At 41.3% G+C, this 23,625-nt stretch overlaps 4 protein-coding genes across 7 annotated transcripts; 3 read left to right on the forward strand and 1 right to left on the reverse strand.

Annotated features, from left to right (window-relative positions):
- The first annotated feature begins 1,148 nt into the window (after window positions 1-1,148).
- Window positions 1,149-6,235, forward strand: serpinb1 (serpin peptidase inhibitor, clade B (ovalbumin), member 1). Its single transcript, XM_051375968.1, has 7 exons — window positions 1,149-1,403; window positions 2,340-2,528; window positions 3,882-4,019; window positions 4,387-4,504; window positions 4,594-4,736; window positions 4,845-5,012; window positions 5,339-6,235. Exons 1-7 carry the CDS (start codon window positions 1,230-1,232, stop codon window positions 5,741-5,743), a joined length of 1,335 nt encoding a protein of 444 aa, XP_051231928.1. The 5' UTR covers window positions 1,149-1,229; the 3' UTR covers window positions 5,744-6,235.
- A 432-nt stretch (window positions 6,236-6,667) lies between these two features.
- On the forward strand, window positions 6,668-10,181 carry LOC127349900 (GDP-L-fucose synthase). Of its 2 annotated transcripts, XM_051375971.1 has the most exons (11): window positions 6,668-6,706; window positions 6,981-7,064; window positions 7,282-7,439; window positions 7,545-7,659; window positions 7,785-7,913; window positions 7,996-8,069; window positions 8,149-8,282; window positions 8,559-8,690; window positions 8,773-8,852; window positions 9,119-9,218; window positions 9,367-10,181. In XM_051375971.1, exons 3-11 carry the CDS (start codon window positions 7,282-7,284, stop codon window positions 9,420-9,422), a joined length of 978 nt encoding a protein of 325 aa, XP_051231931.1. In that variant the 5' UTR covers window positions 6,668-6,706; window positions 6,981-7,064; the 3' UTR covers window positions 9,423-10,181. The 2 variants fall into 2 exon arrangements, with proteins under 2 accessions (XP_051231931.1, XP_051231930.1); XM_051375970.1 differs by lacking the exon at window positions 6,668-6,706 and having other exon boundaries at window positions 6,713-7,064.
- Window positions 10,182-10,314: 133 nt separating this feature from the next.
- bmb (brambleberry) lies at window positions 10,315-16,517 on the reverse strand. 3 transcript variants are annotated; one of them, XM_051375966.1, is made up of 14 exons: window positions 16,376-16,517; window positions 15,396-15,435; window positions 14,616-14,881; window positions 14,341-14,469; window positions 14,054-14,239; window positions 13,729-13,951; window positions 13,516-13,632; window positions 13,249-13,428; window positions 12,212-12,418; window positions 11,972-12,122; window positions 11,200-11,261; window positions 10,959-11,086; window positions 10,756-10,877; window positions 10,315-10,650 (listed from the first exon to the last, which is right to left on the reverse strand). In XM_051375966.1, the coding sequence occupies exons 3-14, from the start codon at window positions 14,877-14,879 to the stop codon at window positions 10,521-10,523; spliced, it is 1,899 nt and encodes a 632-aa protein (XP_051231926.1). In that variant the 5' UTR covers window positions 14,880-14,881; window positions 15,396-15,435; window positions 16,376-16,517; the 3' UTR covers window positions 10,315-10,520. The 3 variants fall into 3 exon arrangements, with proteins under 3 accessions (XP_051231926.1, XP_051231925.1, XP_051231927.1); XM_051375965.1 differs by having other exon boundaries at window positions 16,053-16,517; XM_051375967.1 differs by lacking the exons at window positions 15,396-15,435; window positions 16,376-16,517 and adding an exon at window positions 16,053-16,141.
- Window positions 16,518-16,593: 76 nt separating this feature from the next.
- Window positions 16,594-23,540, forward strand: pycr3 (pyrroline-5-carboxylate reductase 3). Its single transcript, XM_051375969.1, has 7 exons — window positions 16,594-17,329; window positions 19,713-19,806; window positions 19,893-19,957; window positions 20,715-20,894; window positions 20,990-21,202; window positions 22,208-22,300; window positions 22,456-23,540. The coding sequence occupies exons 1-7, from the start codon at window positions 16,883-16,885 to the stop codon at window positions 22,651-22,653; spliced, it is 1,290 nt and encodes a 429-aa protein (XP_051231929.1). The 5' UTR covers window positions 16,594-16,882; the 3' UTR covers window positions 22,654-23,540.
- Window positions 23,541-23,625: the final 85 nt, after the last annotated feature.

The following is a 23,625-nucleotide window of genomic DNA, read 5'->3' on the forward strand; positions in this document are numbered from 1 at the left end:
ATTAGGGTATATTTGTTCATCTCTTACAGTTTTCCATTAACAATACTAAAAAAAAATAATGCCTGCGGATTCACTTTCACTAGAGTCAGTATTCTGAGAAAGTACCCAGTGTATTTATAGTAAGGCAGACATGAAAATGTATCCTGAAGACACCAAACTAAACCTCACATTCCACATTATGTCCATGTTTTCTCTGAAATACATTTGATCTACTTTACTGGGGAGCTAAATCTATAATAATACATCAGAATTGAAATATGAGCAAAAGAAAAAACTGATTCAGGTCCCTTTGGTCTGCAGTCTTAGACAATAATTTCAGCAGAGAGTTAAAGAAAATATAATAGGACAGTTAAATACAAAAATTAAAAGGTGAAAATGTTTGAATTGTTTACAGAACAGTTTGTTCTGAGTCTAGACGGAAATGTTTGAGATGGGTGGGGTTCTAAAAAAAAAAAAAAAAATCTATCTAAGTTCTATCTATTGCTTCTTTGAAGTTCTTCGAACGCAAAATAATACACAAAGACTGCCATAGAAATAGTATCTGTTAATGTATTTATATATATATATACCATATATTTCAAACAAGAGGCTCAGGACTTTGAAATAAAAATGAGAAAAGCCCTCCAATCAGAAACATTTCTGAAGCGATTGTAAATTTGTGTTCTTGTTGTAGCTAAATTCAAGTTCTTACTGTACCTTTTAAGGATAGATATTTAATAAAGAAGAGCAGTTATGGTCTCAAACAGTTTTATTTTTCCTCTGCAGAGGGATCAGTTCTTACACAGCATGTGGATTTTTGTGAGAAATGACACATCCGACTTAGTTATTGGTTACATCTGTGTAATAAAAGGAAAACGTGAAGGCTATAATATCAATCTCTGTACACAGACTACAGGAACGAAGATTAAGATTAAGATGTTTGAAGTAATGGTAGCCTGAAGACCACGTTGAAATGACTTGTCTCAGTTTTACGATTCAAGAAGCCACTTCCTGATAATGGAGTATGGTTTTGCTGCTGGCTCGACTGACCGCAGTGTGCTGCTGTGCAGAAAAAACATAAAGTCTAATAAGTTCCATATTAAAAGTTCCAGACTACCACGCAGACATTGTACTATAGGTGGTGCACACGGTTGTACGGCTGTATGGGTCTATTAGTGTGCAGCTATTGTTCACTGACTTATCGCCCATTCACGCGTCCCACCCACAGACGCACTTTGTGTTCCATATAAATGAGCAGCAGTGGACTTCTGCATTTAACCGCAAACACCGTCCCGGGAATTGTCCGTTTCTCCTTTTTCGGGCGGATTTTGGGGATTCGGGTCTGTCTTTCTGTTTTGCTTCCACTCTTCCTCACGTTGAGTGTGTGCGAGCAGAGCGTGCTTCTGTCTGTGCTGGAACATCAGGTAATGTAACAATGTCGCCGACGGGCCTGCGGTGCATCCGCATAGAACCCGCACAGAACCCGCACAGCACCGCATTGTGTCATTGTGTCATGTAACTTTATCCGGACACTTCTGAACTGTTCGGGTTTCACAGCAGTTTAATAAAACGACGTGTGCGGGTTGATTTCCGGGCAGTGAACGCAGTTTCACACGCACCAACGCTGTGATACCAGCTGTTTATAAATGCGTTGAAAAGATTTAAATCAGCAGTTTAAAGGCGAGAAAGGTTGGAAAAAACACCTTAATGATCTTTGCATACACCATCTAAATATGAATAGGATTAAATAAGAAGTTTATGCAGCACAGTGTCCAGGTGAACAGTGTTAATGGGCTGCATTATGCAAAATAGATCATTAAAATTATGTAAGGGGTAAAATATTCTCATTGTGAATGTTTATTAATGTCTTCATGTTTATGTGTATTGGTGGAAGTGGTGATTAGTTTGGTTTGTTGGATAATTTGTCTTCCAAGAGCATATTCTTCCTGTGTGTTTCTCTATATTTACATATAAACATACTGTACAGGAGGGAAAGAAAGAAAAGTAAAACACACATTACTGCAGCAAAACTTTGTAAAGATTATTTTAGGCGTTTGATACAAAGTTGATAAAGACAGAAAACGGTGAGGGAGGGAGAGAGAGCAAAGGAAATGACATACAACCAAGGTAAATAGGTTTACATTCACTTATCCACATTTCTTCTTACTGGGATTTTTAACTGTTTTAAGGTTTGAAATGTAGACGTTTTCTCTCATAGTGTTATTAGTGTATATTAGGAGCAAAATGTATTCAAGCTACAGTTATAAACAGCTATAAAATACAATTTAGATTTATGTTAAAATCTGTCTGTTGCAATATAAAATTCTCTACCGTTTTTAAATGGCATTTGTTCATTACAGGACAACTACACGTCATCAGTCATGGCCGCCATCAGCGACTCAAACACATGTTTTGCCTTGGATCTGCTCCGCACTCTGAGTCAAGCTAAACCCAGTGAGAACATCTTTGTGTCCCCGCTGAGCATCAGCTCAGCCCTGGCTATGGTTTACCTGGGCGCTAAAGGAAACACTGCTGCTCAGATGGCACAGGTCAGCACTCTGTCTCTCTGTTACACGCACCTCCTCCATCACCTGACATCTCTGGGTAACTTTGTAGTACGGTTATAAAAAAGTAACATGCATTATGAAATCCTGGTTGATTTCCATAAAGAATTTTGTGAGTTCTGAAGTTCAGCCGGTTGGCCAAGGTGTGTATCTAGGCTCAAACCAAAGGTGTGTCTTCTTCAGGCAAGAGAAGTCTAGTCTCTGTACTTTGACCCCAATAAATGCCTTTTGAAACAAGTCATGTACTGTTTGCTTAAAAGCAGAATGTTGGCAGTTTCAGTTCATGAAACCTGTTTGCTTTTGAAAGGGTGCAGTAAATCTTCAGGGCTTTGTTCTTCTTTATTTTATTTTGATTTATGACTTCTGTGTTTGTTGTGCCAGATTGTGTTGCAGGTTGAATGAATGCACAATAGCATTCAGAAATATACAAGAATTGCACTATGTGTTTAAAAGTATGAGGACATAGGAATATCACACCCATATGTGATTGTTTGAATGTGTCATTCTAAAACCATGGGCATTAATCTGCTGTTGTGACAGCCTCCACTCTCCTGGGAAGGCTTTCCACCTGATTTTGAAACCCGGCTGCAGGGATTTGGTCCTGTTCAGCCACAGGAGCATTACTGAGGTCCAACGCTGATGAAGGCCTGGCTCACAGTCGGCGTTCCAGCTCATGACAAAGGTGTTGGATGGGGTTTGTGCATGGGGGCACAAATAGGGAAGAGCCTTCCCAAAACTGCTGACACAAAGTTGGAAGAACAAAAAACGTCCTCAAATGTCTTGTTTTGTCTCAAATACTTGAGAAGCTGCAATCAGGGAATTTGGAGAGATTTATCGATTAATCAAAATAGTTTAATTAATTAATTTAGTAGTTGACAACTAACTGATTTAGTTAGTTTGAATTGTTGCAGCCCAACCTTTCTAATATGTGGAGCATGCACATAAATTAACAACAATAAAACAAGAGACACAACTGAACATTACAATTACAGGCAACTAAAAGGCAAATAGAGAATAACAAATCAGGCAAATATAAACCTCACGTACAGTAAAGCAACGAGGGAAATGTACAGCATAGAAGCTTGACAATATTACACATCATATAATATCATATAACCTGCAAGTTTAACAGTTTGCAGACAATTAACAGTAAAGGTTAGTTTTAAATATGTTGCCACTGTCCAATAACCAGATCTTTACATTTCTAACACAAGTACCAGAAGCTGTCACAGTAGCATGGCTCAAGAACAATGTAATGTTCTTTCTGTGTTGCAGTTACTACTGTAACACAATCTTTTGAACCCAGAATAAAGTCTGCTGTTCCAAACTGTCACACAGGCACTGTCGTTCAGCTCCGGTGAAGGCGTCCATGCAGACTTTGCGACGCTGAACGCTGACATCAACTCACCATCAGCATCTTACATCCTGAAACTAGCCAACCGTCTTTATGGAGAAAATACTTTCAACTTCCTCCCGGTGAGTGTTCAGTTTACACTTATCACAGAAGACACGAGGAATGTAAAGCTATATTGAGTTAAACTGTGATACAAAGATTCATTGGTGAGATGAAAAATAAATTGTGATATCAAGGCGAAAAGAAGTTTCATGTTTATAAAAAAGGAAATACAATTTTTTTTTTGCAGTTTCAATTTATTATAGTAAATAAAATAAATATTATTTAAAAATGTTTTGTTTTCAATATAATTTTGTTAAAAAAACTAATAAGAAAAACAGATTGTGAACCCAGTATTGTGAATTGTATCAAATCATGAGCTGAGTGTATCATTACATCCCTAGAAGACAGACATTAAGATTGAATCATTAACTATATATGACTCTGCAGCAATTCCTCGAAGCCACACAGAAGCACTACCAGGCAGACCTGAAGGCAGTTGATTTCATCGGGGCTCCAGAGGCCTGCAGGGAGGAGATCAACAGCTGGGTCGAGCAGCAGACAGAAAGTGATTGGACAACTTGTAAAGCAATCATTCGATAGCATCCTCTTTGAATCAGTGTACAACGGTTGCTTTGTCTGTGTGTTTCCTTTCAGATAAGATTAAAGATCTTCTGAAGCCAGGAACAGTCAATACTATGACAAGATTGGCTCTGGTTAATGCCATCTACTTTAAGGGGAACTGGCTGCACCGCTTTGATGCGGCAAACACCAAAGAGATGCCCTTTAAAAGCGCAAAGGTAAAAAAACATCTAGATTTACACATGTATAGATATGCAGATCTGGAAACTAAAAACAGACTTTCATGACCAGATCACTTTGATTTGTTTGTGTTGCTTGCACGTCAGAATGGAAAACAAATGGTCCAGATGATGTACCAGATGAAGAAGCTGAACTTCAACTACGTCCCTGAGCTCAGCCTGCAGATCCTGGAGCTGCCATACGTGGATAATGAGCTCAGCATGTTCATCCTGCTGCCCGAGGAGTCCAACAATGGCCCTGACCCGCTGCTCCAGGTACAAAACCTACAAACCTACAGTACCACCAAACAAAAGGCAGTTATATGGTTCACTTTGGTTCTTTTATGAAAGGGGCCCTGTGGAGAACAAACCAAAAAACATAAAAATGGCTCCGTTTGCTTTTCTCTACTCAAAGGGACCTCCTGATTAAATAAAGGTTAGAAACATATGTACATTAAAAGCATCAGTCCAGCTCAATCCATGATTATATGCAGGCATGGGGAGTAACAGATTACAAGTTACTTAATCGGGATATAGAAAAAGGTAACTGTAATTCATTACATCAACTCTTGCTGCAATACAACGTGTGTGTTTTGTTCCAGCTGGAGAAGCAGCTGACACGTGTGAACCTGGACGAATGGACCAACAGGGAACTCATGGAATCTGTAGATGTCCACGTTCACCTGCCCAAGTTCAAGCTGGAGGAAGACTACGAGCTCAGCGAGCCTCTGGCCAAACTGGGCATGGCAGATGTGTTCTGTGCGGCGCAGGCGGATTTGTCCGGTATGAACGGTGAAGGAGGACTCTTCCTGTCTACAGTGGCCCACAAGGCCTTTGTAGAGGTGAACGAGGAGGGGACGGAGGCGGCTGCAGCCACAGCGGGCATGGTATCATTCTGTATGTTCAGGGAGGAACACTTCACTGCGGACCACCCCTTCCTCTTCTTCATCAGGCACAATAAGACCAAATCCATCCTCTTCCTCGGCAGGTTCTCGTCTCCTCAGTAGACAGAAGCAGATGTTGAAGAAGATGTTGGGCCATTCAAATAAAAATATTTTTAAAAAAAAACACCAAATCCTTGAAATTAAGGCTTTATTTACTGTGATTTACTGTTTTGCTAATTAAAGGACTATATCTTTATCTTCTTTTACAAACAATTAATGAATGAGTGTGAGGTTTCTTTGCTTGAATTGATTGGTTATAATCCTGGATAATACTAAAGCGAGAGACTTTGGGCTTTTAAAGTGACTCTGCTGTTAAAAGAATTGTTTCTTCATTAGACAGTAGTTCCAATGAAGTCTGTGGATTATCCAGAGGAACCGGGACAGTTTCTTACAAAGGTCCATTCACTGCTGCAGAAATTTGTATATTTCAAGCTTTGTAATATTTTAAACTTTTCACAAATCTTTTTATGGATTGTAAATAATATTTTGTTTTGGTGAATGCTTCAAATTATAATAATGAAACACAAATTAAAACGTTAAAGACGATGCATTAAATGTGCTGCCTTTTGTGCTTTTCTGTTACAGAGATTCACTATTAGGATACATAAAAACTTATAAAGCCATTGAAAACAGCTCTGAACTTGGGAACATGCATAGCCTGATGTTCTGGATACATTAATATGATATTTACCAAACAGAAATGAACGTTTTGTGCAGTGAAAGGCTGTTAGTATGAGCAGATACAAAACAAAACTGCATTAAAAAGATTCTTGCTGTATATTACATTTAAAAGTAAAAGCTCAAAAACATATACAAACACTGTGAGACAAATACTTAATAAATCAAACTTTAAAATCAGATGCATGTGTTATGTCTCTCCACTTTCATCATAATTAAAACACTTCAGGAGGCCTATTTGAGGTATAAAAACAACCCAGCTGTTCGACAATAAAACTTTTATTTTGAAGGTTGTGACCGGAAGCCGACTTTTCCCCCTTCTTCCTGTCTGCGCCTTACAGCTCGCCGGTGAGAAACAAACACAAACATTTGTTTATCTCCGAGTTAGCGTTGGTCTGCTGTGCTATCGCGACAGTTGTAGGAAAAGGAAACACTGGTTGTATTGAAGTTACCTGCGATATAGTTCAGCCTCAGTTTATTTAGCTATATTAACAAAACACTCGCAGAAAAAGAGATGAATGTGACAGTGGTTACCTGCTAGCTGACTACCTAGCATCAACTTTGGCTATTAACGTTAACTGGTTTTGCTGGTTTTTTAAAGTCTCAACTCTTCTCTGCACAGACTGGTCTCCTCTAATGAGAAGCAGGTAACAGCAAAGGTTGGCCCCAAGGGATACCGTCGTTGTACGTTACCCCGATAATAGAGGTAAGCTACAGTAAGTTAGACAGTGTTAGTTATTAGAGTTTGGTTTTGAGTCTCCTCTGGTGGTTTATTGGGGTTTTGTGGTAGAAGCATACATCCACTGAGCTGCTGAATGACGTGGCATTTACCTGAGCCCCTCACCCCTGCAAACAGCTGAGCAGAGCTGCAGCACACACCCACCTGTAGGTCACATGATCTGCTCCTGTGTGTCATATTACAGATGTGCAGTCAGGGCGATCACGCTGCTCCAGTCAGGGTGCTGGTGACAGGAGGGTCCGGCTTGGTGGGCAGGGCCATACAGCATGTGGTCAAAGTGGAGGGGGCAGCCAAGGAGGGGGAGCAATGGATATTCCTCTCCTCCAAAGATGCCAACCTCATGTGAGATTTCTGGTACCCATGACTGATATTCAAACACGTGGTTTTATATATTTGATGTTTGGTTTCTAACAGTCCTCATTCTGTGTTGCTGTGGCCTCTCTGCAGGAACATGGAGGAGACGCGGGCGGTGTTTGAAAAACATCGGCCAACCCACGTCATTCACCTGGCTGCTATGGTTGGGGGGCTTTTCAAGAACATGAAGCACAACCTGGACTTTTGGGTATGAGAAAGTTGCAGTTACTACAAAAAAAAATGATCCCAGATGTTTGAATGTTTGTGTGTGTGTGTTGAAAGTAGACTTTGTTGGGTCATAGAATGTAATCTTTATGTGTCTCTCTCCTCTAGAGAAACAATATCTACATCAATGACAACGTGCTGCAGGCAGCACATGCAGTTGGCGCAGTAAAGGTTGTTTCCTGCTTATCCACCTGCATCTTCCCTGATAAGACCACCTATCCTATCGATGAGACAATGGTAATGTGTGTGCTGGGAACTGGCATATTATATCAATACATTTTTAAATGGTGACTAACTTTCCTTTACCTCTTTGCACAAGATCCATAACGGTCCACCTCATGAGTCGAACTTCGGCTATGCCTACGCAAAGAGGATGATTGATGTTCATAACAGGTGGGAACTTGCGTGTTCAGTAAATTCACACTATCAAATGAATAAGAATTGTCTTTAAAACTGTGTGTATGTTTCACAGGGCGTATTTCCAGCAGCATGGGAAGTGCTATACAGCTGTGATTCCCACTAATGTGTTTGGTCCCCATGATAACTTCAGCATTGAGGACGGTCATGTGCTGCCAGGCCTCATACACAAAGCTTACATTGCTCAGAGTAAGTGGCATTCTCTTAAATAAACTAGAAGGGATGCACAGCTCTAATTTTGCTCATTGATAAAAGACCTGAACTCATTTGACATTCATTTGACAGTTTGTATATATAGGAAGTTTGTGCTGTTGTTACCATTTATTTAATTTAATAATTGTCACAGAATTTGCTATGGATTGGTTATGTAAGATTAGTAATAGTCATATTGGACCAGTGGGGTATAGTGATAGTGGGGATACATGGAACCATATAAATCATGGACTCATTTGTGTGAATGATTAGAGGAGGAGAAGCCCCTGGTGGTCTGGGGCTCCGGCACTCCCAGAAGACAGTTCATTTACTCTTTGGACCTGGCTCGTCTCTTCCTGTGGGTCTTGAGAGAGTATCCAGAGGTCGACCCAATCATTCTCTCTGGTGAGTCTTCATACACAGCATATCAATAGTGAAAGCTGAATTTAATTCTAAGTAATGCCTGGGTTGTTTTTGCTGGTTCCAGTTGGAGAGGAAGACGAAGTGTCCATCAAAGAAGCAGCAGAAGCTGTTGTGCAAGCACTGGACTTTAAAGGAGAAGTGGTGGTATCCTTTTAATCATGCTGAATTATTTGCCTTTGAGCAGGTTGGTAACTATAGTCCACGTTCTGCTGTTGTCCATTCAACATGAAGATTTGAATGGAGTTTGTAGCTGAAAGTATGAATGAGTAGAAAAAGTTTGTTTTCAATTTTGAACTTGAACCCGAAATTTTGATTCGAATGTGGACATTTTCCCAGAAAACCTGGAATATTTTGGAAAGCATGACGTATCTGTAGAGTTCCATGTAGTTTCCTTGACCTCTGACCTCTAGTTTGATACCAGTAAATCAGACGGTCAGTTCAAAAAGACCGCCAGCAATGCAAAGCTGCGCCACTACCTGCCAGACTTCACCTTCACACCCTTCAAACAAGGTGGGTCTGACTCACTGTGTATATCTGTGTATGTACATGGCTGTTGAGATGCCATCAGGACAGATATTGTAGATACTCGATGAAAAAGAGAATTACATTTTGACTGCTGCTGCGTGTCTTCACTGATTATTCTCGCTTTCACGTACAGCTTTAAAAGAAACCTGTGATTGGTTTGTTGCCAACTATGACTCAGCCCGGAAGTGAAACCTCTGCCAAACAACCTGTCACAAAGTCTGTCGATCCAGATGGAGGAGGCAGTAGTGGAGAGGGCTGGAAGAAAACGAGGTGGTTCATCTGCACAGGCAGACAGTGGTTACTGCATGAAGTCTGTCAGTTGGATTCTGTCACTGTGCACTGTGAGCACTTTGAATTCATCTGCAATACCATGTGTATTCCCCCTGCTCCTCTTTAACTGTAGTAAACAATCTATTGGAACTGTAGGCACTGTATTCTACTACCTATATGTAGAATTTATTTCACTATGGTAGTGTTACTCATTTGAATTAATTGACTGCTTCAAGTCCAGTATACATCTTTTCTAGCGTTCAACATTTAATCACTCAATTACCAATTTGGGCCTTTAAACATCCAAATCCCTAAGTGTGTACAATTTAGTGGCCTCCCAACGGTTTAGCTGCAGATTGCAACTCCCTCGCTTGGTGGACTCCATCGAAGGCAGTGTTTGTAGATATAAAAGGCTCATTCTAAGATAGCAAAAACTTAAGGATTACCATATTCAGGTGATTGTACACTAATGAAAACATAGTTATGCATATTATATTCCATTTCTGCAAATAGATCCTCCTAAATGTTACATACAGGACCTTTGAATGACCCGTCCTTGATTCACGTTATTTAACGAACAGAACGGTTATGGTACACGCTGTTTAGCTGGTGGCTTGTATGTTTTTTTTACTTGGTGTATTGGCACTGAGCAAAATAAATGTTTTATACCTGCAATAAGTTTAAAGTGTCTTGTCTGAATCTGCATTTGTGAGAATTATTTACATTTTTGTATTTCACAGGAAGATAAATACACAAACCACCTAAAGAGTGCTGCTATTACTGCTTTGTTTGAATACATGTACAGACGGACTCATAGGTAAAGAAATAATTTATTAACTTAAAAGTGAACAGGTAAAAACATAGGAGTAAAAGTAGATTTGAAAAATTTGCGAGTGTAGTGCTCATTTAGTAAACGTAACATTCAAGCAAAGCAGGCAGAACTTACAATGACGACACAGTAACAGCTGATAAGAGTTCAGAGAAGGCCCCCTATCAAAAGGAATGAAGTCGAGTATTTCAGGAGTGAAAATAGGAGACGTGCCCCCCTTCATGGACTCTGCAGTACTCCTGTCCAGGCACAGCTCTCTTCTTACAGGCCTTTCCTGTTTTTGTGATGCCATTGCACAGCTGACGGCCTGATAGGGAGCTGCCACGGGAAAGAGGGAGAAATTATTCATTGAAAAGAACTAGCAAAAGCCAAAATATCTACTGTAGAAAAAGGCCGTATGTTTTCATGTTTAAAGACCCTGACCTGTTGCTGACTAGCGACGGGGTAGGACTCGCGCTTCGTGAGTCGTTCACCAGATCACGCGAGTCGTTCAATGCATTAAACGCACCTCCCAGGTTCCTCAGGGGGATGTCATCAACCAGAGCCTTCATTCACAAAATGTTCCTGTTAATAATTCATGAGATACTGAGATAGTTTCTTCAGTCACATTGACTCAATTTGCTCACCGATGACAGAACAGGGTGTGGCACAAGCCTGGGAGTGGAGTGATTGGGTGTGCCGATAACCGGCATAAACCTGGACTCTGGCATCGGCTTCCTGTGAGGGGGAGACACTACTGATATGCCCAGGTCACCTGGTTACAAAGACGCAAGTGAGATCAAATGAGTAACTGAATCTCGTATCGCTTTTAAAGGGAACCATTTGTCAAACGTTTTCCTGTAGAGGTACATTTTATATATTTCAAACCTGATATGAAGCTGTCCTGATTCAACGCGGCGTTTTGCTCCACGAAGCCGTCCTTTTCATCTCTGAGGACGAAAACAATTAAACACAGACTGCATCAAATTAACTTACTAAGAAATAAGAACATATTGTGGAAGTTTGTTTTGATTATAGCCTATTATATATGCATGATTGATTATTGTTAAAATATCAGGTAAACTCACCCCTGATGCAATATTCACAGGAAATGATCTGCTCAAAATTCCTCCAAAATCCCTTGCTTTACACAAACTTCCTACCAGTTATTTCTTTCACTGTTTGGCTTCATTGTACAGTTTATCAGCTGTTTATTGTAATATCAAATACCCACCCATAAAAGTAATAAGAAATAAGCAATAAGTTATTGTATGTATATTATAAAATATGATTGAGCTAATACAGTATAATAGTAATATAGTGATATATAGTAATCTAGTTTTAAAAGATGGGTTTTAAGAGCAGTTTTAATTCTGTAATGAGTCCAGAATACAGGCGTGAGGGGGAATTTGAACTAATTAGTCTGCTATTCTGTTTTTATCTTTGTAAATTGAATATCTTTGGGTTTCAGACTGTTGGTTGGACAAAAAAAAAAAAAACATGTTCAAGATGTCACCCTGGATTCTGGGAAATGATAGCAGGCTTTTTAAACAATTTCCAGTCATTTTATAGACAAAACAATCGAGTAAGTAATTGTCAGGTTGTAAAAATAATCAGTAGTTGCAGTTAGTACACTCTATAATGAACTCTGCAGACTCACTTCTGCGGCGTAGAGGACGGTGGGTATGAGTGACAGGATGAAACTGGCTGCTTCTGTGGCTCCACAATCTCACATGGGGCCAGTGGCAGCGGGGCAGCTGGCTTCCCTCTGATCTGGAAGCAGGCCCACAACTGACTCACAAACCAGTGACCTGCAAATACAAAAAAAACACCATTATGACAAGTATAAGAGCATACTGGAGGTGCTGTATTCTCCTTGTAAACAGCTTTCAGTCTGTACCCAGAGACAGAGTGAGCAGCAGCAGGCTGAGGCTGGTCAGATCCAGCGCCGGCTGCTGGTTGACCTCGGCCACTGCATTAAGAGGCACGGTGAGCAGCAGCATGGCTCGAGAGAAACCGGGACAACGCAGGAACGTCAGCAGGACGGCACACAGGACGAAGTAACCTGTATGTGCGATGCACGACCACATGGCCGTCAGGCTCAACCCTGTAATCACAAGAACCACAGAGAAAAAAAAACAAAACTTAATCCACGGAAAGAAAAGAAAATCTTAGCCTTCAGTGGTTTGAAGTCATCTCATAGACTTTGGTTGATTTTATCTTCCTAATGGTTCAGTGGGGTCCCATTTTTTAAATTTTATTTTCTTTTTAAAATCCTTTACACCAAAGCAATCAAATATCTTACATCTATATAATATTGGCTGACTTTCCTTCAACAGACGAGACTGTTAACTGTCCTTTTCTATAAATTATTGTTTTCACTTTAATTTGCTATTCTCTGGATTTTTGTTCTTTTATTTTTCTGTGTCTGATAATCCAGAAATAAAAATCAATAAATCAAAGTTCTGAGATTTCACTGAGATCTGCCTTTGGTTTTATTAGGGCTGAAACTAATTGTTGTAATAATGTTACATTAATTATTACATTATCAGTTAATCTGCTGATTATTTTTTCGATTGATCAGTTGTTTACTCTATAAAATGGCAAATGAGAAACGCCCATCAGAACTTCATAGAGCCCAGGGTAACTTTTTGTCCAAGCAACAGTCCAAAACACAAAGAATATGACAAAGAAAAGCGTCAAATCGTTATATTTGAGAAGCTGGAGGCTTTTTGCTTAGAACAATGACTGGAATGATAAAAAACTGTTTCGGATTCATTTTCTGAATTCAATTCATCATTTCAGTCCTGGATTGGATAAAAACATGGATGTAGACTACAGGAACTTTAAATTTTAAACAGTGTTTGTTGTATTTATTCACCATTCATTACAAAAGACCGAGCTGGACAAACGTGGTCACTGCGCTGAGGGTCTCACCTGCCCAGCCAAGGTAGCCCTGGATCATGTGAAGCCTTTCCTCAATCCGGCCCTGCATGTTATCAAGGTAGTGCAGCATGAAGCCCAGGGTGCTGTTCATGCGCTCCAGTTTGTTCATCAGGTCAGAGTAATACTGAGAGGTCTGGTCCTGGTACTGCAGCAACTCCGACATACTGTGATCTGAATGAAAAAGAAAAGACAGAGCTGATTTGATCCACAGCTTTTAAAACCGACGAATTTGGATTTGTGACGCTCTGTTTTGATTACCAATCTTTTGGTAGATGTCCTGAGCTTGGTGTCTGACATCTGCGAGGTCTTTAACAATGGCTTTGTGGCTGTCCTGCACCTCCGAGCCTTGGATCTGCAGATTCTCACTCACGTTCTCTAAAAGGGAGGACGGGTTATAAATATTCCACACATGATGATACTAGACAGAGTGACGTTAGCCGAGTACACGCGGAGTGTTTCAGTCTGTCTTACCCATTCTGTTTGTGATGCCCTGAATGAGCTGGGCTACCAGTTCCTGTCCAGAGGCGATGAGGGCTTTCTCCTGGCCCAGACGCTGCAGGTTGTCCCTCAGTGAACTGTCCATTAGCTCCTGGCCCTCATACAGTTTCCCCTGTTGGGCCTGCAGAGCACTGTGGCCGTCCAGCAGCTTCTCCAAGGAGGCTGCAGTCTGTTCCTTCAGCTCCTGCTGGCCCTCCTGTCACAAAACACCACGATCAGAAAAATCAACCCACGCAGGATCTGATCCTTCACTGCACACTCCGAGCATGAAGACGAAAGGGGCAAAGGAGAAGTCTACCTTCAGGTCCTTCATTGCGTCTAGTTGGCTTGTGGCTGTGGAGATGAGAGTGTTGACAGTGTGCTCTGCTCTGCGTCTGAAGAGCTGCTGGCGAGTTGCGTAGCAGACTGAGCGCGCTCTGTTGCTCACTATGTGGTAAGCATTCCAAGTGTCTGAATCCATGTCCGCTGTACACTCTTTTATAGTCTGAAACATCGAAATGAGATCAGAAAGAGCCCCACAAGGACCAAACACACAAATCGTATCGATGAAAAACATTTTCTTTCAATCATAACTTTATATTTTACCATTTTCTCTGTACACGGGTAGGTCTGGCGCCCCTCACTCTCTGACTGGCAGTTAAACAGAACGACTCCAAGCTTCGCGAGCTGCTCCTCTGAGAGGCTCTCACAGCTCGCCTTCAGCTGGGCGACCACCTACAGCGCAGGTCACATGTTAAAGACAAACCAGTGGACCAATAGTGGACCAATGCTACTGAGAGACTACTCTGGCAACTGCTACCGTGTCCAATCTCGTGAAAATGTCCAGAGATGCATTTCAAGGCTCAGAGGCTGAATTTTACCTTATAATGACAACTGTCTAACGGGCTGATCTCCATATGCTTCGCCTCAGCCAAAAACTTCTCATCGGCAGTAGCCATCTCAAACGTAGCATCCTTTGCGAGAAGCGCTGGGACTGCTGCAGCTGCTGGAGGAGGAGGTGCTGCTGCTGCTGGAGGTGCATCTGCCCGCTTCAGCCACTCAAACAGCCCGCTGACTGCAGGACACTGACAGGCCAGCACGCTGATCAGCAGGAACCACAGGTGGTGGGTCAGGCTGTGGGCCATGTCTGGAACCGGACACAATAACGATGCATCATTTTGACACTTTATATTGGCCAGAGATGATAAATCCATATTTTTTTCAGTGTTTTTTGTAGCTCAGACTGGATGTCGCCATTCTGGGTCTTGTATAATATTTTTTTTTTTTGCAGTATCAGTTTTAAATACAAGAAGATTTACAAAACAAAACTAGCCTCTGGCCCTGTTTTGGGGAAGCAAGCATTCCCCAGTTCCTCATATTAACTTTTTACTTGCCATTAGGAGCATTTTAACTAAATATCTGCTTTTTATTCCAGAGAAAAATTAAAGAGATCAAGTGCCATAAAACTCATAGGGAATTCATAGTATTTGGTCTACCTACTTCTTCACATACTATTTCCCCAGTACAGAGAGTGATATTAAATGATCCACACCCTCTACAACAGTATCTGACATTTACAGTATATGCTTACTTTTACTTCGAGTTAAACAAAAGATATGAATCTGATTATTTGGTGGTGTAGATCTCTTGTTAAAATGTACCTTGAACTTGCAGGAGAAGGTATAATATCCTGGATGCTCGCTAGAGGGCGACAACAACAACAACAACACAGCCAATATGTTTAATTGATTGATTGAAGATGTATATGCAACATTCTGGATCTGGAATATATGAGTAATATATGGAGTCTTGTCAGTCCATGCAGGATACATATAGCTATAATAATAAAAATAAATGTGCATTCATTCATTTATTCATTCAGATGTTTGAATAAAGACCACACTGAGGCTTGCCCAGGCATGCCTGCTCTGCTGCACAAGCCCCCACATAGTATTTATATTAGTACACCACTAAAGCATCATTAAGGCACCATAAAAAGACTCATTTTTACTTAATAATTTACGCATTAGGGAAAACACAACAAATTTTGATTCAAAAATACAAATTCAACTCAGAAAGCTCTTTTAAATCTGCAGTTTCCGCCTGTTTGAATGCACATTAAGTATCACCCATGCCCTCCATAGATAAATGGGAAACAAGGAAAAACCCAACTCAAAACTCATCACACATTAGAAAGCGTCCAAAAACGCCGAATTGTTGCAGCAACATGTGCACAAAACAACAACAAAACAACAACAAAACAACAACAAAAACAACAACCATCGTGCCACTAACTGAAATATTTCTGAAGCATGTACCTGTTTGAGTTTGCAGGTAACTCCTTTGGACCCGGGCTCCCTCACACACACATACACACACATACACACACACACAGCTGATCACAATGACAGATAAATCCCGTCCACCAGCTCCCCGCCCTATTCCACGAGCCAATCAGATTACTCGCATTTTTGAGGGGGACGCACAGTAGAGAGAGAGGGGGGGAATATGTGTGTGGGTGTGTTTGATTTACATCCCGGCTGAAACGGAAAGGTACGGTGCGGAATGTGTGGCCGACAGGATGCTGAAGGCGCCGCCCAACCATGGCGCAGCGAGCAAGGGAGCGTAAAAACAAACCCACCGATAGTTCCCTGGAATTCAGCTGGTCGGTGTGTGGATGCCTCCGGTTGAATCCAAGGATCAATTAAACTACACTTTGAGCTTTCCAAAACGCTGGACATCCGAAAATCTGAAAAAAACAAAAAACAATCAGGTGAATAAATCTCCTCCCACCAACGTTAGCCGGTGTTATTCACAGCGTCGCCTGGCAGCGTGTTTATGTCACTCCGTGTTATTTTATGGTCGTCCAGTCAACACGAAAACACGTGCGTTGTGTTTCTAATCTAATCTGTCCTGGATTAGCTTCGAGCTATCCCTAGCTCGTTGCTGCAGCTGGGGCTAGTCTTTTCTGATATCGTGGGGTGTTTTTTTTTAAACATTTCATCGGCCACCACCTGTAGCCGAAACACAGCTAAGGTTTTAACATGTTAGCACCTCATTAGCCACCTAGCCGTGTGAATATTTGGGGGGGCTAGCGTTCAACTAGCCGCCGAGCTATAACGAGGCTAACGTTGCCACGACAACAACAATGGACGACTCCGGCATCAAGAAGCAGAACTGGGACGTGAAGGAGACGGAGTTGTTCCTGGAAATCCTCAAGGAGCTGGACATGAAGAAGTGCCTGGACGGGAGGAAAGTGAGGAATAACAAACTGTTCAAGGTGGCCCACCGGAGGATGACGGCGGCCGGGTACCACAGGTCGGTGGACCAGCTCAAGTTCCGCTGGAAACTTCTCAAAAGTGCGTATTACAAGTGCAAGAGAGAGCCCGAGTCCCCGGCCCCGACCAAAATACAGGGCTGGTGGCGGTACGAGAAGACTATGGTGGCTATCATGGAGTCCAGACACCCGCTGGTCGGAGCTGGGGTCAACTCCGACAGGAATGATGAAGCGACTGAAGACTCGGATGGAGAAGCATCCATGCTGCACTGGCCGCAGCCCTGCCCGGACAATACCTCTCAGAACCTGGATTTAATTGTAGGGGTGATACCGTGGATGCGATGTGTCATTAGATCATGATTTCATTACTTCCATGTGTTGGTCCAGAATGCATGCATGCATTCATTCATTCACCCCTCCTCCTCCTCCTCCTCCTCCTCAACTGTGTGCTTTACTGTGAACATGTCTCTGGGTTGTTTCTAATATCACTCATTTACTGTAAATGTAGTGCAATCCTGCAGTGACTCCTGCGTTCATCACTCTCATTTTGGAGGTGTGTGTGTGTGTGTGGTGATGTTTTTGCAATAGAGAGAGAGAGAGAGGTTTGTAATATTCTGCCCCACCCAAATGCTTGTATAACACTTTAAGGTAATATAATTGTTGTTTAGTCCTTTTATTTAAACAGGTCTCATTGAGATCCAAGTGCCTGTGTACAAGAAAAAACACGCAGCACGCAAATTACCAACGCACAAAAGGTCCAGTGTGTATTATTCAGGAGGATCTATTGGAAGAGATGGAATATAATATCCATATGTATCTCTTCATTTGTGTATAATCACCTGAAAATAAGAATTATTGTGCGTTTGTTTCTACAGTAGCCTAAAATACTGGCTCTAGATGGTTTTTGTTTTTTCCAGGCCACCGTAGTTTCTCCTACACACTTGATATGGGAAGTTGAGTCAAGGCATTCAAAATGCTTGAGTAAAATCTTTGAGAGAAGTCAACAGCACCATGAACTACAATCTCCAGAATGACCATCAGTGCAGTTTCAACAAGAACTGAGGATTATAATTTTCATGAAGGCAGGATTCATTGCAGGTCTGTTGTATTAAGCTGCATTCGTTTTTTTTTTTTTTTACCTCTGACCCAATAAACTGAGTGTAGTTGGTCTCAAGAGGATGTGTGCAAAATAATGTATTCAGTAATATCTGGCCTACTTTGGTACAAAAAAGTCTGTTTTTGTAGTCTGTGGCATTTTTGTCAGCGCCCAAAGTGCCGCCTTCAAGTTACTTGCTTTGTCAGTCAACAGCCCAAAATCCCAATTTCCAATCACTTAAAACAGAGAAAAGCAGCAACTTCTCACACTGGACAAACTGGAACCAGCAGATGTTTCGTTGGCTGATACCAACACCACGATGCGTTCTGTTTGCCAAATGTAGATGCAGTTCAGAAATCTGATTACTCCCGGCTTTTAGGAGTAACCTGCTCTCTGAAACGTCATCAAGTTACAAGCTAAAGGGAGAAATCAGATTTTCCAGCAGGTTTCTCTGCTGCAGGAACCAGCTTTCTTGGTCCTGTAAACTCTTAACCGGGTTAACGATGCAGTTGTATGACAAAAAGACCCAGAACAGGGAAAGCACTCTCTGGCAGCAGTCTGATTTCTTGCCTTAATTTGATTTATCTCACAGTAATCAGGTTTTTTGTGTGCATGTAGACACCGTCGACAACGTGTTATTGATACAAGAATCCCTAAAGTACATATTTTATTTACACAGCACAGTAGTACTGAATCACATTGATTGATCTATTGTGATATCTACTGTAGTGTTGGGATGTAGCGAGGGTGAAGGATTGGCTACAGTAAACTGCTCTTGATTGATTTCCACACGTTGGAATGATGTCGGTTACAATGAGGGATGTGTCTCCTTTTGCTTCAGACAGTTTTTAGGTCTGGAGATGTTCTCCATGGCAGCTTTTTTTAGTTTAGGGAAATTTTCTGTGGCGCATACAGTATGTACATGCTGCTGCTTTATTGTTGAAAAGCTTAGCTTGTGCACTCTGTTACATATGTTCTCTCGGTGGAAACTGAAAGCACCTCAATACATTTGATAAATATATAACTGATTCTTGATATTTTGCTTCAGTTAACAAGATATTTACATCATAGTTGATTTATTGCCTCTAATGCTGCAACTATTATTTTCATTAGCGAACAATCTGCTGACAGTTTTCTCAGTGTTGTCTATAAAACTTTACCGTTATAATTTCTGTCTTGCCAACGTTCTGTATTTAAATAGCTTGTTTAACTCAACCGACAGTCCGAAACTCAAAGATACTCACAGACGAAGAACAGAATCAACTCCTCTCATTTGACAAGGTGGAACCAGTGACCAGTTTGCTTGAAAAATAACTAAAACGATTGCTCATAATGATGCCCGATTTTCAAAATAGTCGCTGAGTAATCTTCCGTCGATCGACTAATCAATCAGTTGACGAATGGTCGCAGCTTTACTTGTCTCGCAGGGTTATCGTATATAACAGAATCGTGGTGTATATGTGTGATAATGTGTGATGCCATTGTTACTGTGGGAACTGTGTCATGACAGTGCTGTGTCGTTGGTTGTCCTGTGATTCACACCTTTAGTCTTCAGGTGTTTGCGTGTTGTTGATGTTTCCACTCAAATCTGTTCTTTTTCTTTAGATCAAAATGGACCCTGAGATGGACTCGCAGCTGAAGATTGGTTTTATCGGTGCGGGGAACATGGCCTTCGGCATCGCGAAGGGCATCTTGACGGGTGAGTCAGGAGAGAGTCGTTGAAACAGAGCAGAGGGGGTTTAAGTAAAGATGTTAACAGTCTCGTGTGTGTGTTCCCCAATAAAGGAAATGTTCTTCCTGTAAACGTCAAAGTGAGCGCTCCATCCTCCAGGAACCTAGGACGCTTTCAGGTACTTTTTTTTTTTACTGTTCTGTCTCAGTAAGGATGGCTTAGACTGCAGGACAGTGAGCAGTTTAGGATCACGGTTGCTGTTTGTAAGATCAGGTTCCTTGTGAATGGATCGTTCTCCTGCAAACCAACCCAATGTAATGCTGACCTTGTTCTGTTTCTGTGTGATCCTGTGTGCACAGATAACGCCACATTGTGCTGACCTGGCAAAACCAAAGTGTATTCAGATATTTTTTGCAAAAAAATAAATACAACTTTTTAAAACTAGCAACGGGGAATTTTTGTTTTTTTGTTGATTCTGGCTGGTTGATTCTTGATTGAAGAATTATTTCTGTTTAGAAGAAATTGTCCACTGCCTGACACATAGTGGTATGTGTGCCATTGTAGCATAATAACTGTATATTAAAAATAGATGCAGTATGTGATGAAATATTTAGTCAAAAGAATAAATTAGGGGTTTGTAGGCAGCTCAGTACTAAAACACAGTCACTATCCAGTTGATAAAGCTCTGGGTGCTTTTGACCAACTGACCTGAGCAACAACCTGTAACATTAATTAATATCAAATTTTGGTGCACAAATGATCCAAGTTCCTAACTTTACACCTGCCCCTCTCTGTGGTTTTCCTCTGCATGCTGTGTTTTATTTATTATTTGTCAGTAAGACGAGGTGATCTGTTGATTTTTCTTCACCTGTGAGCATGGACTTCACATGCAGGTGAACGTTTGGATCAGTAACATCCCTCCCATTGGCTTTCAGGAGCTCGGGATTCCCATCACTCACTCCAACATAGAGGTGGTCTGTGGGTCGGATGTGGTTTTCGTAGCCGTCAAACCTCACCTGGTTTCACTCGTTCTCAATGAGATCTCCCAACACGTCACTGACCGACACATAATTGTGTCTGTGGCAGCAGGAGTAACCCTGTCAACACTGGAAGAGGTGAGTGCCCTAGCACATGTGTAATGGTTCTGAAATGGTGGTTCCTTAGTGATCTAAAGATGAGCAATGTTCTGTTTGTCTCTTTCAATCCCAAGCTCCTGCCAGAGAATTCAGTTGCCATCAGGCTGATGCCAAATCTCCCTTGTTTGGTTCAAGAAGGGGCTCTCCTGTTTGCACGCGGATCCCATGCAAAACAGGAGGATGGAGCTCTGCTACGCTCCTTGTTGCACCGCTGTGGTTTGGTGGAGGAGGGACCTGAGTCCTGGATTGACATCCACACTGGACTGAGCGGGAGCGGAGTCGCTTTTGTGAGTGTCCCAGGATTGTGTGGTTTGCAGTAGGGATGCACCGATATTCACCTTGTTGACTGACTTCGGCTGTGGCTGATGTTTATCTGTTGCGTCAGCAGTTTTACGCTGACTAAATGTGTTGGTTCTTTCTAACTCTGAGGTTGGGGAAATAGTCAGCGCTGTTCTCCAGCACTGGCACAAATCGCAACCTAACACTGATGTGCTCCATGCAGCAGCACAGACAGTCAGCAGCTGTTCAGCTCTGCCTCTCACATCTTGGATGAGAAGAGAAATAGACTCAGCTGCAACAAGATGCTTATCTCTGTAGCGTTCTTTGTTTCCCATGGCACAAAATAATGAACAAATTAATTGTTATTTTAAGCATCCTACCAGCCCAGAATTTCCCAATCGATGTATCCCTGTTTCGGGGAAAAACTTTGTAACAGCTGGCAGACTCTTCTAATAAGACTTCCTCAAAATAGAGAAGTTAATTTTGATTCAGGCCTGTTTTATATTTAGTTACCAATGTAAGGACTTTAAATAATCACAATGAATCTTAATGAATCTCTGCTTTTATTGTCAAATTACATTATTGTTCAGTGTTAATGTTTTCTAATAAGAAAAGTCCACAAAGTATTAATACAGAGTCAAACTCCATCTTTGTCTCTTTCTTGAAAATGTTGTCTTAAGCAACTGAATCTAATCATATAGTTGATATAAAATGTACTTTGTTTCAGTGTTTTACTGAGACTTGTACAGAATACAAAATAATGACCTAAAGTAAGTTTCAAGTCTTTTAAAATTAAAAAGGAATTCAAAGCAACTTCCAAAAAGCATTGACAAATATCTAACACAACACCATGAAATGGTACAAAATCCTGATATGATACCACAGAAATTGTGTACATTGCAGTAATATAAGGTCACGAACACGCTTGTGTGCCCTTCTCTCTTTTTATGGAACAGAAAGAAAACAGAATTTGTGCACATTTTGACTCGGCTGCATGTGATCCCTCTCTGCAGGTGTATCTGTTTGCTGAAGCGCTGGCAGAAGGAGCTGTTAAAATGGGAATGCCAAGTGCTCTGGCACACAGCATCGCATCTCAAACTGTTCTGGTCAGTTTCACTGTGTGCAAGTTTTTGCTTCACTCTGGCGACATCAGCAGTTTTATTATTGCTAAGAATACTCTTTACTCTTTCACATTTTATGCATGCCAGCACAATGCCTGAACCCACCGTCATTAGTTTGGTTCCTGTTCCATCTGTTGCAGGGCGCTGGCAGATTATTACGTGACTCTGGGAAGCATCCGGCTCAGCTCCGCTCTGAGGTCTGCACCCCGGGTGGAACAACCATCTACGGGCTTCACACCCTGGAGCAGGGCGGTGTGAGGGCGTCGACCATGAGCGCCGTGGAATCTGCCACCGAGAGAGCCAGGGAGCTCGGCCGGAAGTCAGCAGCAAGGAAATGACGGCCGCTGTTTGCCTTTATATACCCGCTCAGTGGACCTTATTCAAGCCTAACAATAAACTGACTTTTTAGCTCAACCAATCACAATGGAACTCAAAGACAAAACAGGACTTGTCCAATTTTTTATTTTTTTTATTTCATTTTCTCCCTTTTATTTTTCCCTTTTTAAGTGCAGTTCATACTCATTCATACTCTTTTTCATGTCTTTGACCGGAGGGATTTGTCGTGAGCAAAAAGGAAATATTGTCTTAATCTTGACATTGAGGAGTAAATTATTTGATCATGAGCCTGTGATTTATTTGAGAGAATGGCAACTTCTACATGCACACCAATAATCCAATCTTTACTCACTGAGGCAGGAATGCAAGTAAGGTGACGCCCAAAGTAGATTATTCCTGTGGTTGTGGATATTGTAATCACAATAAGATGCACAGTAATTCTATTTTAGGCACATTTATTGAAGGCCATGTTAGCCTGCAAGCTTGAGTACTGAAGGAAACACAAATGTATATGGAGAGGGTGACTTTACTCTGTAGCATTGATCAGTCCAAGAATCAACTTGTTTAAACAAAGCCTTACTAGCAATGATTGGGTATAATATGTGCATTTAATGTGGACTACAGGATGGAAGTGAAATGTGTGGATGTATTTAATTATATTAAAATATATTATTTAATATTTGGCCAAATGAAGCTTTAAACTTAAATTTGGAATAATGTCAGAGTGATCGTGGTTGTGCAGCTGCTGATAGTTTCTGTCCCGGGTGTAGTGAACATCTACAGTATTTACTGGCTTTGTGTATAACACAATGTTGAGAAATAATATTCATGATCTACGATGCCGAGAGTGTAGGATGGGTCTTCATAAAGTGTCGTAATGTGAACCGGCTCCCTTTGTGCATTGACTTATTTTTTGAGTTGAAGCTCAAATTCACAATGACTAGAGGCGATATGAAGTCACACAGATCAGTGGA

Source organism: Dicentrarchus labrax, unplaced genomic scaffold (genome assembly GCF_905237075.1).
Source record: "Dicentrarchus labrax unplaced genomic scaffold, dlabrax2021, whole genome shotgun sequence".
Classification (NCBI taxonomy): Eukaryota; Metazoa; Chordata; class Actinopteri; family Moronidae; genus Dicentrarchus; species Dicentrarchus labrax.

Bases quoted from the DNA above. Each gene is read 5' to 3' on its own strand.
- LOC127349900 (XM_051375971.1), top strand. From the start codon at position 7,282: ATGTGCAGTCAGGGCGATCACGCTGCTCCAGTCAGGGTGCTGGTGACA. The intron at 8,691-8,772 runs GTGAGTCTTCAT...TGCTGGTTCCAG, and splicing joins CGACCCAATCATTCTCTCTG to TTGGAGAGGAAGACGAAGTG. The intron at 9,219-9,366 runs GTGGGTCTGACT...TTTCACGTACAG, and splicing joins CTTCACACCCTTCAAACAAG to CTTTAAAAGAAACCTGTGAT.
- bmb (XM_051375965.1), bottom strand. From the start codon at position 16,115: ATGTGTGTGTATGTGTGTGTGAGGGAGCCCGGGTCCAAAGGAGTTACC. The intron at 12,123-12,211 runs GTACAGACTGAA...TTGTATTTGCAG, and splicing joins GCTGCTCACTCTGTCTCTGG to GTCACTGGTTTGTGAGTCAG. The intron at 11,262-11,971 runs GTGAGTCTGCAG...TTTCGTCCTCAG, and splicing joins CCGTCCTCTACGCCGCAGAA to AGATGAAAAGGACGGCTTCG.
- serpinb1 (XM_051375968.1), top strand. From the start codon at position 1,230: ATGAGCAGCAGTGGACTTCTGCATTTAACCGCAAACACCGTCCCGGGA. The intron at 2,529-3,881 runs GTCAGCACTCTG...ACTGTCACACAG, and splicing joins CTGCTGCTCAGATGGCACAG to GCACTGTCGTTCAGCTCCGG. The intron at 5,013-5,338 runs GTACAAAACCTA...GTTTTGTTCCAG, and splicing joins GCCCTGACCCGCTGCTCCAG to CTGGAGAAGCAGCTGACACG.
- pycr3 (XM_051375969.1), top strand. From the start codon at position 16,883: ATGGACGACTCCGGCATCAAGAAGCAGAACTGGGACGTGAAGGAGACG. The intron at 19,807-19,892 runs GTGAGTCAGGAG...TCCCCAATAAAG, and splicing joins CGCGAAGGGCATCTTGACGG to GAAATGTTCTTCCTGTAAAC. The intron at 22,301-22,455 runs GTCAGTTTCACT...CATCTGTTGCAG, and splicing joins TCGCATCTCAAACTGTTCTG to GGCGCTGGCAGATTATTACG.